This window comes from Chanodichthys erythropterus, chromosome 8 (assembly GCF_024489055.1).
Source record: "Chanodichthys erythropterus isolate Z2021 chromosome 8, ASM2448905v1, whole genome shotgun sequence".
Lineage (NCBI taxonomy): Eukaryota > Metazoa > Chordata > Actinopteri > Cypriniformes > Xenocyprididae > Chanodichthys > Chanodichthys erythropterus.
In genome coordinates, this window is record NC_090228.1 from 2,423,919 (window position 1) to 2,437,589 (window position 13,671).

At 38.0% G+C, this 13,671-nt stretch overlaps 1 protein-coding gene across 3 annotated transcripts in view; it reads right to left on the bottom strand.

Moving 5' to 3' along the window:
* Positions 1 to 13,671, bottom strand: part of grm8a (glutamate receptor, metabotropic 8a) — a 225,392-nt gene that overhangs the window by 25,995 nt on the left and 185,726 nt on the right. For all 3 annotated transcript variants that reach the window (XM_067391411.1, XM_067391413.1, XM_067391412.1), the window contains exon 8: positions 11,141 to 12,076. In XM_067391411.1, the coding sequence (XP_067247512.1) occupies positions 11,141 to 12,076 (936 nt within the window). The remainder of the gene's footprint in view (positions 1 to 11,140; positions 12,077 to 13,671) is intronic.

A 13,671-nucleotide genomic window follows, 5' to 3' on the forward strand; every position in this document is an offset into this window, starting at 1 on the left:
CAAAATATAACTAATTCTCAAACATGTAACATTAACTTTAAAATCAATGCTTCCGGTCTGTGAAGCTTGCAATGATTTATAGTTAAAAAAGTAAAAAAAAAAAATATATATATATATATTACTATTTTTCTTACACATACCTATCATTTAACTTCAGAAGGCATTGATTCATCCACTGGGGTATATGATAAGTGGATTGTCATTTTTGGGTGATCTATCCCTTAAAGTGTTGAACTATAAGTATACTTACTGTCAACATATTCCTTGACTTTCCACCATTTTGGATGCATGCATCAAACGTAATATGAACAGAAAAAAACAGGTCTCATTGCATCCGCTTGTCAGAGAAAGTGTTAATGGCTGTACATTCTTACTCATTCATTTTGTATCTTTAATATCTGATAATAAGACAATAAAAGCAGGAATGTGTATTAAAAACATTAAATAATAATAAAAAACTGCTGTCTAGGTAGGCAGCTCTTTTGGATCAGAGCTTTTGTGTTATGGTTATCGGTGAGGAGGTGCTGTTGCCTTATTGCTGATCCGTTTCCTCGCCGCCCACCCAAATAGAAGGATGGATGGCAATAAAAACTGAATTACTGTTGCTGCGTGATCCAACAGCAAAGCACACACACACACACACACACACACACACACACACACACACACACACACACACACACACACACACACACACACACACACACACACACACACACACACACACACACACACACACACACACACACACACACACATGTTTGTTTTTGTGAATTGTGGGGACTTTCCATAGACTTCAATGCATTTTACACTGAACAAACTGTACATTCTATCCCCCTACCCTGCCCCTACCCCTAAACCTAACCCTCACAGGAAACTGTGCAAACTTTTACTTTTTCACAAAAACTCATTCTATATGATTTATAAACCCATTTACATTGTGGGGACCGCTGGCTGGTCCCCACGATGTAGGTGAACTCAGGTTTATATTACATCATGGGGACATTTGGTCCCCACAATGTAATATAAACAAAAGCACACACACACACACACACACACACACACACAGAGCGAGCTCATGTTGTGCTCAGTCTCCAGAAATGACCTGTGCAGTGTCAGTCATTCCTCTGCATGCCAATTCCCCTGTTGTTTCACGAAGCTTCTCAATGCCCCATGTCACTCTTAATTAGTTTTGAAGAATCCCTGTGCAGAAGCAGCCAGCAGACTATCACCCTGAACTTCTAATAGTTCTCAGTTTCCAAAGCCTGCGGCTCACAGAACTCATTGGAACAGGTTTGTAAAAGCTATTTCTCAGGTGACGGCACATGTTATTTTCTGGGCCGCTGAGCACAACCCCATTTGTGCGTGTTGGGGTTGAGTTTGGGATAGTAGAAGTAAATTTCATTTAAAAACAGATTATAGAACTACAGTATTTATTATGTCACACAACAGGCCACATTAACATCACATGCAACTAATCTGAATGTAATCTGCTGCAAAAAAACATTTTTTTTGTATTTATTTATTTATTCTGCATGTCAGATAAACTCATGCATCTCAAAGCGGTAGCTAACACTAATCGTGACAAGTAGACTCGCTCCCTCTGTCAAAATCGAGGGGTCGACAGTCTGTTCAAATAAACTTCATTCACCCACTTGATGAAGTTGAACGCACTTCAAAATGGTGGTGGGTTTTCCCCCCGAGGGCAACTGCTTAGGGAAGTTTGTGAGTGTATATCTAAAAGTGAAGTTCAACACATTCTTAATGTTCTCAAAGCGTTAGCATTAAAACATTATTTATATGTTATTCAGGGATGTTTTTTCCCCTGAAATGTTTTAGTTGGATGTTCGTCTAGCTAATTTTTTAGCAAAACTTTTTTGCAGTTAAAAACATGAGACGCTTTAATCCCTTTAGTCCTTTCACTTGGCAGCCATCTTTGAAACGCCTCTCGGGCATACAAGTGCAGCTCCTATCTCTTTGAATGGGGAAACATCAAATTCTCCAAAACTGTTTGCCAAGCTTATGATTTAATTTCATATTTGAAATCACCAATGAAATATGACAACAACTGACTTATACATTTTATTTCTTAATGCTCGAATCATGACAAAAAAAAATGCACGTCTCTGAACACTGACCGCTTCTATAGGAATCGTTGTGGTGAGAATTCGAGTCCCCCCTCCAGGAATTGGGTCTCATTTAGGTCCCAGGCGGTAATGCCTGATCAAAAGTTGTTATCGTGATGTGTTGACTAATTATATCCTATTTCACTATTGAATGATGTTTATTCCATTAAGTGCACATGCTTTCTGTATATAAAGTCTTTAGTTTAGCCTGTGATGCAGGTCAGTGGATTGAGAGAGAAAAATGCATGGTCTATTGATGCATTTTTTAAATAAGTTGAACTTATTTTGACTTGAATACCACATCATGCACAAAACGCTGCAAAAGAAAAAGTGAGCGTGCAATGCTCAAACACATCCGTATAGAAAAACAATGGAAAAGTAGTCAAAACAAAAACAAAAAAAACGTTCTGTGTGAACGGCCCCTTAGGATATATTTTTGTTAGCTGGGTTTAACTGCATGTGGCATTCAGCACTTGCACATATGCGTAAACAATTCACACTTTTCATCTGAAACACGAACTGTGGGTGGCACAGCTGTCCGAGAGCAACCGAGTTAACTCTGTAAAAGTCGCTCAAGGCATGCACAGGTACAAAAACTATTTTCTCCTTTTCATCACATAAGAAACAGCTGAGTAGTCAATGTTCTCTTTTTCTTTCCTCAGCTGTAATGGATTCAACACACCGGCACCTTGACAACATCTGTTGGTTGCTATAAAACAGGTGCGTAAAAAATGTCCTTCTTTGAATGAATTAAAAAAAGGAAACTGTTTAAAGAAATCATTAGGTCACTAAAACCCAACTAGAGGCCATGTCTTGAAAACAGTGCTCAATTAAATCATATTTGAGAGACTAACTCTGACATGATGTAGAATTAATGTTCATAACAGATTTGCATCAGAGTGGAAAGGCTCTCTAAATTGTTTGTGAATCTTTGTCTAAAGAAATTAACTTCACAGAACAGTTCAACCATCACTTAAAACTTTTAAATCAACATTAAATTGTGTTCACGACTCATTTAACTTAGTGGAACAGAATATTCTGCAAGTAAAAAGATTAAAAAATAAGACCAGGAAAGTGTATTAGGCAATATCAGCAACATACTCAGTATTCTGTGAAATAATGTACCAAAATTACAGTCATTTGTTAAAGTTGGCATGAAATAGAAGTCGCACTAGTCTTTTTGTCCCTATTGTGATGTATATCTGAGTGAAACAAGAGCAAATGTAGGACGGGGCTTGATTTTGTAGGGGAATTGATTTGATGGTTGTGGTTTGCTATTGGCTGATCTCATGTGAGTGACAGGTTGCCCCGTCTTCATCATCAGAGAAGAGATGATGTCGCTGTAAGAGGGAGGGGAAGATATTCTGATTAAAGCTTACGAGGAACATGAATAATAATAAAAAAAAATGATGCGCATGGATAAATCATTTACTGTACACACTGCAATATTTCATAATTAACAAGAATTGGCAATTTTGATTTCATGGTAACTTTAATCTGATTGAGTGTCAGTGCATCTTTAGAAGTTCCCTGTCTATGTTGGACGCTCACTCGGGTTATGCACAGGCTCACAGTAGTGATTAGCAGCTGACATTCCTGTTCAGGTGTGTTATCAGAGTAATGAAAGTGAGACTGACATCCATCTGTTCACCCAATCACACAGCACGCCATTGAGCGACAATTAATCAAGCAGGATTAGCCGCACATATGTCAGCACCAGTGCACTAACTAGCTAACACAACACACTCAACAGATGTTAAACCTGAACACTGACCGCCCAGGTGAAGAGACATTACACAGAGACATTATTCTCGGTCTCTGCACATTTGCCCCTCAAATCTGACTGTCAAACATGAGCACACGTTCTGAAAAAAAACAACTTGAATGTGTTATTCATCAGATTGTACGTGGCTGTCATAAAACGAGAGGAAATGTATGTTGGAAAAGGAACCCCTACAGTGAATGTATTTGTCTTTGATTGCAGAATTCACCGCCTGAAGATTTTGAGAAAAATCAATTAGATTAGGGTGGGGAAAAACACTTTTTATTAAATTAGTAGTTCCCTACTTAAGCGTACGACTGTGTCATAAACAGGCACAACGCAATAAAGCAGTACAGTGACAAATGATAATATCTCTCTTTCTTAATCTATCCTAAAATATCTGGCTCCACCACAATTTTGACATCGATACTATAGGGAAAATGCCATATAGATATTTTTAATATTATCTCATAATTTGGCAGCAGGTTTATTAGGCTGCTGTCACTTTAAGACCTGACGCACGAATCCAATATATTGTTACACATGCATTTTCTTTCTCTTCTGTTTACTTTCACTCAAAACATAGCTGACTGTGTTTACATGAATACTCACCAAGACCGGCATTTAGACATTATTTTGTTTGTATTTGACGAAAAGGAACTAAATTTAGCACTGAGAGGTGGCTTTATGCACAAAATCTGTGGGAATGAGTAAACTTAAATGCAAAATCATGGAAGTTAGCTATAATACACAAATATTTTCAAAATCTGCTAAAAAATCTGAGGGCATGTTTGAATGAGAATGACCTTTGCGAGTGACACAATATCCAAAGAAAATCCCTTCAACTCCTTATATAAATGACAGCTGTCTAGCAGCAGAATGCTGTCAGACAGACACTTCTTTAACACAGACACCATCTTAAATGGTTCAGGAGGTGTTACAGGCCTGACATCCTGCTATAATCACTGCACTAGAGCTCAGTGCGCTTAGTGTCATTTTTCCTGTTCGATAAACAGATTCATTTGGCTAATTGACCACTATAAAAAAATCAATGTGTTTCAAAGTGTAATGTGAAAACTGTGTGTGTGTGTGTGTGTGAGAGAGAGAGAGAGAGAGAGAGAGAGCTCAACGGAAACATCACTTTAGCAATGCTTTCCTGTGCACTGCCAACATGTCTCAGTGGCTGTTTTTAAAACTCGCTACATAAAGCATTAGTTACTTGCAAATGCCTTTGACAGCACTGGCTTTTCACAAGATTTGGTTGCGCTTTAATGAGAAAACCTTCAAAAACATTCCTGCTCTTAGAGTGAAGCATTCATATGTGCACGTTATTTCAAATACAAAACGTGAGTGTAAGTGTTTATAATCTTTCATCAAAATCGAATAACCTGCTACTCCGCTATAATGTCTTTCAGCCAACGTTGCCATCCTTTATATTTTCAACATCTCCAAACACCTGGTGCCAGTCAGGCATGTAATGCATACTTTTCATGATCTAATCAATTATGGCTGCACTTTTTTTTTCTTGTTAAGAATTGAGATTTACTTGGAAATTAATCCAAGATTTTTTTTTTTTTTTATTATTTGCACATCAACACAAAGTGAAATATTTTAACAGAAGAGCTGTACATTCATCAGTGTTTTCATACATTATCGTAATGTATGCTACCAGAAATATATGACTTGCATGCCTTATGCATAGTGCAACTACATTATGCAACCACAATCAAGCAAATTATGTAGTACTTAGTGTGCAAAAATATATTTCTGACCATATAATATATCATAAATAAAACATATATAAGTAACACTTACATTACACTTTAAAAATGATTAACTGATTAACTAAAAACAGAGATTATTGTAGTATGTTTTACAAGAAAATACTATTTCAGTTGTTTCACAATTAATTCAGTGTGTTACTTGCTGTTTCTTTGCAATAATTTGTGAAATTTACTTGCAATTTCTGAGTGAAATTTGTTTCAAAGTGTAGTTAACATTACTACATTAGTTAAAATGAATTACCAATAAATAATAATTCTAGAGCATTTATTAGTTTCAGTTAATGTTAATTTCAACATTTACGAACACATTTTTAAATTACAAGTACTAATAAACAGCCAATGTCTTAGTAATATGCATGCTAATAACCAATTAAACGTCCATATTCTACATCCTTTAAAAAGGCCATTGTGAGACATTATAGTGGTGTATGTGAGAGCATTTCCATTGACTTGATTCTCAGTATGAGGGCTGTGAAAGAAAAAGTTAGAGAAAGCAATAAAGAAACAAGCAGAGCCAATTGCTTTTCAAACTTATGTGTTGTTTGTATGAATGCAGCTGACTTGATCCTTGGCTTATTGCTTGCTGTTGTGACTACCTTGAGCTATTCTTTCCTATTCCTCTTCTATATGGTGACTTCTTTCTGGTGAAGGTGATTTTCCATTGCACACAGATTACCCATGATTAATAGCACAGCGTGTGGCACACTAAGGACTGGGCAGTCACTCTCTTGACCGGCAGGAATATCAACAGCTGAGAGGCTGGATGAATTATGACCAGTGGTTTTTGTGGCTTCAACGTCATATTAGCAGGGCAAATGTAACTAAAGCTAATCTAATCTGAGGTAATACGGCTTCCACTCTGCACAGCATGATCCTACACAGGAGGAGAAATACTGTGTGTGTCTAGAACAGATATGATATATTACAAATAAGAAGCAATAGCCTAAGCTAGCACATTTCTAAAGTTCAAATGAGGAGGATTTTCTTTTTACAGGATCTAAAGAGCAGAATATCATTTCCTAGGTCAACAAAACAACAAATATGGCATGGAATATGGAAAAAAGTTTAAAAGATTGTTAAGGAAATTAGTATTATAACACCACCAAACACTTAGTCTTTGATCCACAACACCCTGAAGAACAAAGAAGGCAGAACTAATTGTGAACAAATCTGGCCTTCAAGGAATTAAAGACACTTAAGTGAAACAAAAACATCTAAATGTCACATAAAGATCCAGTTTAGGTACGGTGTCTTGGGATAGACTAATTGAAATTACTGCGCAGGAGGTGCAAGTTGCTTGTGTTATTTCAGTTATAATATTCCTTATGCAAACTTAAATCTTCATAACATCATTCATCACAGAAAAATAGTACAATATTTCACGCTTCAGCGAGAATATGCTTACACCCACGAGAGGATTACCATAACAGGAGTGCAGTTACTAAGAACTTTGCCACGTTTCAGATCATGTTGTAATATTACTGTGCATATCAATGTATTTCACCCACTGATCCGCTTGAAACGTGCATTTACATGCTCCGGCAGCAAGCTGAGGCAAATCATTTACAATTTCAAAAACAGCCCTGCACGAGGAATAAATGCATTTCCATGACTGTTAATAATGTAAATTTTGGCTAACAGCCTTTATAATGTTCTACAGAGACTCAAAACTTGATTTCAAGAAAATTAAAATAGCCCAAACTTAAATCAATTTAGCATGCATTTAAAATTATATGAGGAATACATGGGGCTCCTGAATGGAGATCGGGTCACACAGTAAACTAAACAAAACCTTAAAAAAAAAAAAAAAAAAAAAAAATGTGCCAGTGATCTGTAATTTGACTCTAACAATTTTATTTTTTTTTTTTCTTAAGTCTTTTACAATTACAAAAACAGCTCTGTATAATGGGGAAGAAGCAGCATCTTCATGACTGTTAATACTGTAATTTTTGGCTAACAGCCATTATATTGTTTTACAGATACTCACCCGCTTCAATTACTTCAATAAAAAGTAAATGTTGCTTCAAGAAAAAATCTAATTAACCCAAGCTTAAATCAATTTACCATGCATCTCAATTATATGAGAAACGCATGGGGCTCCCGAATGGAGATTGTGTCAGACAGTGAACTTAACAAAACCCAATAAAATGATCTGTCAGTTGTTAACGCGAGACCCATAACATGTTTCTACAGCATGCAGAGCCAACCTCAACCTTTTACAATGACAAAAACAGCCCTATATAATGGGGAAAATACGGCATCTTCATGATTGATTAACAATCATGAAGATGCCATATTTTCCCCAATGTACGTTTTGGATAATAGCCATTATATTGTTCTACAGAGATTCACCAGCTTCAATTACATCAATACAAAGTAAAGGTCACTTAAAAAAAATCTAAATAACCCAAGCTTAAATCAATTTACCATGCATTTCAATTATATGAGGATTGCATGGGGCTCCCGAATGGAGATCGGGTCACACGGTGAACTTAACAAAACCCAATAAAATGATCTGTCAGTTGTTTATGCGAGACCTGTAACATGATACTACAGCATGCAGAGCCAACTTCAACCTTTTACAATTACAAAAACAGCCCTTTATAATGGGGAAAAAACTGAATCTTCATGACTGTTAATACTGTAAATTTTGGCTAACAGCCATTATATTGTTCTACAGAGACTCACCCACTTCAATTACCTCAAAAGTAGACTTAAAAAAAAATCTAAATAACTCAAGCTTAAATCAATTTACCATGCATTTCAATTATATGAGGAACGCGTGGGGCTCCCGAATGGAGATCAGGTCACACGGTGAACTTAACAAAACCCAATAAAATATCTGCCAGTGATTTATGCGAGCCCCGTAATTTGATTCTACAGATATGTGGAGTGATTATCTTAACCAGTCACCTTTGGAAGGCATTGATTTCCTGAGGAGCCGTGAGCACACTGGCCGCTGTTCATGCAGCACTTTATTGACTCTTTATGATTCTGCAGAGTCTCTGCATTGGAAATGTCAAAGTGCACGTATTGGTTTTTGGGGCTGATACCTTTCTCAAATGCAGGAGGGTAGATTGTATCAGACTTGATATCTTTATGCTAGTGGAAAATAGAGAGGTAATAGTCGCCGCAATGAAAATCCACACAAATTGATTTTTGAGGCATTAACCAAAGCGCATTCTTAATAATGGAAACATATTTTACAGGCATTGGAGTTTTATCTACTTCTCTACAGTGGTTCATTTCACAAATGCTGCAACCGATACGACATTGACTCTTTGTAATGATATTAATTCAGGGCTAGTCATTTTTTCATTACAAACCAATTATGAAGTCCTTTCGCTTGGTGTGGTTGCCAATCAGACAATAGTTAAATAAATATAGACTCAAGACCATGATTTGTTATTCGTGACAAAGGAAATTTTTTTCAACAAGATGTCTTTTTTTTTCCTTATCAAATGATTCATGTCGTAGCTTTCTAATCTTGAGTAATGCGATGGGTTGGGGGTATAGAACACCATCTATCCCACAGTTCTAGCATTAAATAAGAATATAAATAAGCTTGTTAGTGTAAGGAATAATTGGTATATCCATAATTGTCTCTCTTGGCTAGCGCACAGCGTAGCAGTCACAGTGAGAGGCTAATGTGACTAAAGAGCAATGTGATAATGAGCTTTTATCATGAACCACTGTGAAAGGAAATCAAACACCAGAGTTTCAGCATTCAAACATCCACTGAATAACTTGTTTGCATAGATATGATACTTCTAAGGCTTTAAAACTACATTTTTATCCAACAATTAATATTCTGTTATTGTTTATGCATCCTCATGTTGTTCCAAACTTATATCCCATTAACATATATTCCATTTTTTTTTTAAAGTGCAATACAAACAGCATACACATCTGGAATGTAAATGAGGACTGAATTTTCTTTTAGGGCGAAGCTATCCAGAGTCGTGCATGTCTTGCTCACTCAAGCTTCAGATATTTCAGAGAGGCTTCTTGAGTTGCACATCGTCTGATCAATATCGCCACCCACCTGATCGCCTCTGACCCATTTGTCTGTTTCCTACAGAGCACCTGAAGCTAATATCCATCAGCCCGAGAAGTGTGTGAAACCCTGGTCTTGGCTTCTTTATGTTAGCCTTTTAACATGTGAAATGTTCTGAGGCTATCACATGCTGTGTTAGGTGAAAGGGTAACCAGCAGGTGATGTTATTATCTGTAGCCCACAGCAATATTCTGCCACCTATAGCTCACGCGCACAGAAACAAACATTCACAGTGCCGCACCACATCCTTAAAGCCAACAGGAGGACTTGAGAATCAGATGCACGGTAAATTGAATTTCTTTGGAACAAACTTTTCAATTTGTGGTATTTTCAGTTTAGTTTCAGTTATTATTGTCATTAAAAAAATAACATTAGTAATCATGCCTCCTGACCAGTATGTAAATTTGTCCTACCATCTGAGAAATGACTTCTTGAAGAACCATGTCGTTTAAAAAAACAAAACAAAAATAACGACTTTATTCAACAAATTCGTCTCTCCCCTGTCATTCCCCTATGCTGTGTATGTCCAGCGCTTCCAGGTTCTACTTCAGAATGCTAGCTTATTATTGGCCGGCTCCTGGCTACACATGATCAGCGTCGGCCAATACTGAGCCGGCGTTCGGACGTAAACATGGAAGCGCTGAACTGGCGTTCACTATACGTAAACTGTGTATGACAACAGTAAATGGGGTTGAGCTATCAAGACAGGGGCGTGATACTTTTGAGTAGGGGCGTGCTTGTTTTGGAGATTTCAAATATCTACAGCTTTTCTCAGAAATTGCTTACTGCGCTTTTAACGATCTGTCCGTCGGACTGTGTGACTTCGCCAATAGAGTGCAACAATCGGGTTCCAGAAGTAAAAACTTCTGAAACGCAACGATTCATTTTCTCAATAGGGCGATTGTTTTAAACATAAGTTATAAACCTTTAAAGACAGCCTTACTGTGAGCTATGAGGTTGTCAATTAATAGTATTTGCTTCTGTTGTAACTGTCATCCTTCAACTTAGTTTTAAAGTAATCGTGTTTAACAGTGGAATTCGTGGTGAAAAACTACATTACCCATGATGCTGTACTGAAAATTCCACCAATCATAGAGATGAAACAAGTAAAGGTGCAAAATATCTCTTTAGCCCCACCCACTCCCATGAAGTCCCTCTCTTCGAGTCCCTATTTAAATGCCCCCCCATAAAAAAAACATTTTAAAGCAAAAATTCTGGAGCGTAGAATATTTGTAAAAATGATAACAAAATACTCATTGCTGTAACTTCTGAGTACTGAAATATTCATGCCAGTTCTTACAAGAAATCAGAGAACAACCAGGGCTCACATATTCATTATAAAAAGTAATTATTTGCAATGACATTGAGGATTCTAGTGCATTTAGTTACAGATTTCATAAATCTCACTTACCCTTTCTGCCGATTGTGCGGTGCCAAAGAAGATGGGTATAAAAGCTAACCAAATGATGCAGGTAGTGTACATAGTAAATCCAATTGGCTTGGCCTCGTTGAAGGTCTCTGGCACACCGCGGGTCTTGATGGCGTAAACAGTGCATGTGACCATCAAAAGGATGCTGTAGCCCAGCGAACAGATGAGCGACAGGTCCGAGATGTCGCACTTGAGAACCCCGCGGGCCTTCACTGGGTCGGACGTGCGCTGCTCACCGTAGTCCACGACCGTGTGAGGCGGATCAACGGCGAACCACACGAACACGCCGAGCAGCTGCACTGAGATCAGGCTGAAGGTGATGACCAGCTGGGAAGCAGGGCTAATGAAGCGCGGTGCGGCCACCGACTTCTTGCCTTGTTCGAAGATGCGGTGAATGCGGTTGGTCTTGGTTAACAGAGCCGCGTAGCTGAAGCACATGCCCAAACCTAGGAACACACGCCGGAAGGAGCAGACAGCCAAAGTCGGCGTGGCGATCATCAAGAAGGTGATGGCATAGCACAAAAAAATGCCCGTCAGCAGCACGTAGCTCATCTCTCGGCCGGATGCACGGACAATGGGTGTGTCATTGTAACGGACGAAAGTGACAACCACAAAACTTGTAGCCAGGATGCCAAGAACTGCAACAAACACTGGCACGGCCGCCCAAGCCGAGTGCCACTCGAGTTTGATAATCGGGATGGGGATGCAGCCGGTGCGATTGCGGTCTGGACGCTGCTCATACGGACAAAGCTCGCAGCTGAACTCGCTGGCCTGGAAGTGGTAGCCTTCGCATCGCTCGCAGTGCCAACAGCAGGGTACACCCTTCACGATCTTCTTCCTTTCACCCATTTGGCAAGGCACACTACACACCGAGACGGGAAGTGTGGGGTCGCCTGTCCGCCAGTGCATGGCACCCACCTGGAAAGGACAATGATGAAGACCAGAGGTGTAGTGTTAGGACTGTGCATTCAAAAGAAGTTTTATTAGCTGTACACATACATCACACCAACCTAGAAATTGCATAGCAACATGCTAAAATGCCCAGAACACCCTTGCAAAAACCTAGAATCTGTACAACATGCCAAAAATGCCCAGAACCTCACAGTAAGGCCTATCAAAATGGCAGTGAGTTTTGCACATGCAAATATTGCTCATATGTACTTTAAATTTACACACTCTCAAGTGGAAAAATATAACTGTGTCAGCAATTTACATATTGAATTGTTAGTTTCTGTAATTAAATGCAGCCCTTTGATGTGACCCACATACACATCGTAAACAGTAAAATGTCCACCTGCAAAAGATAACAAAAAAATCCCTGTCAAAGACGAAGAGGCACTGTGTAAAATTAGAAACTGTGCATTCAAAAGAAGTCTTATTACCCACACAGATGCATCACACCACTGTAGGTTGTGTCATATTTGCAGAAGAAATCATTTTTATTACCCCTTAGAGACTGAAAGCTGTGGAAAATAAGAAGCCAATGTTGCTCTTTTAAGTGCAGCTTCAGTTTGGCTCCTGGGCACAACTTTGATGACAGATATATTTTGGGACAAACTTGTGCCAGAGGCATTTGAGATGAAGTAAATAACACGACAAACCCAGAGATTGATGGCAATATATTATGCACACGTCTATTAAGTTAGGAATAATTTATGACGGGCCATTGAATTATCAGAACATAATGCACACCCAAGGTGGCAATGCGGTCAATTATTCCGCTTATACTATGGTTACCACAAATCAAGACATTGATCAGATGTTGTATTTGAAGACATTTATCAGGTTTTTGTACTTAAATTTTTTTTTTTTGTAGGACTAATTTCTTACGCATCTCATCCCACACCTCCATTGCTAATTCCAAAATGTCATTTTACAGCTATTAAAAGGAAGCTTCAGCCACTGATAGTAGACTAATGCAGTTATTAATGCAGTTATTAGAGTGAGAGAGATTAAGTGTGAACTACTAATGTCCTCAGAAGTTAGTTTTTGGTTCCCAGAACGTTCTTTTTTAAAGTTTGTTTTTTGGTTAGCCAGGAAAGTTTTCTTAACAGAAATAGAACATTAGTTTTTGGTTTGTATAACGTTACTCAATCGTTTCCCTAACGTTATTCTAACATTCCCCTACCCTCAGTTCATCATGTTTATTCTTACATATTTATACATTCATTATTTTAAAAAATCCTTCCCCGCAGTATTCTGGGAACTTCATTTTATGGTTGGAAAATAATAACCTAAAAATAACCATTAGGGAACAAACTTATTTTTAGGCTACTTAAAAATAACATCCCTGCAACGGTCTGGGAAGGTCATTTTATGATTGCAAAAAATAAAAAGAATGTTCCTAGAATGTTATTATTTAGTTTAAAAAAAGAAAAGAAGGGGAGAACCAAATACTAACGTTAGGGGAACGTTCTGTGTTTGCTGGGTCAAATGCAGTGTTTGGCAGCAGCTTCTCTAATAATAGTGACACTGTAAGTTTATCTGCTTCAAGAACAACAGCGTTATTACCT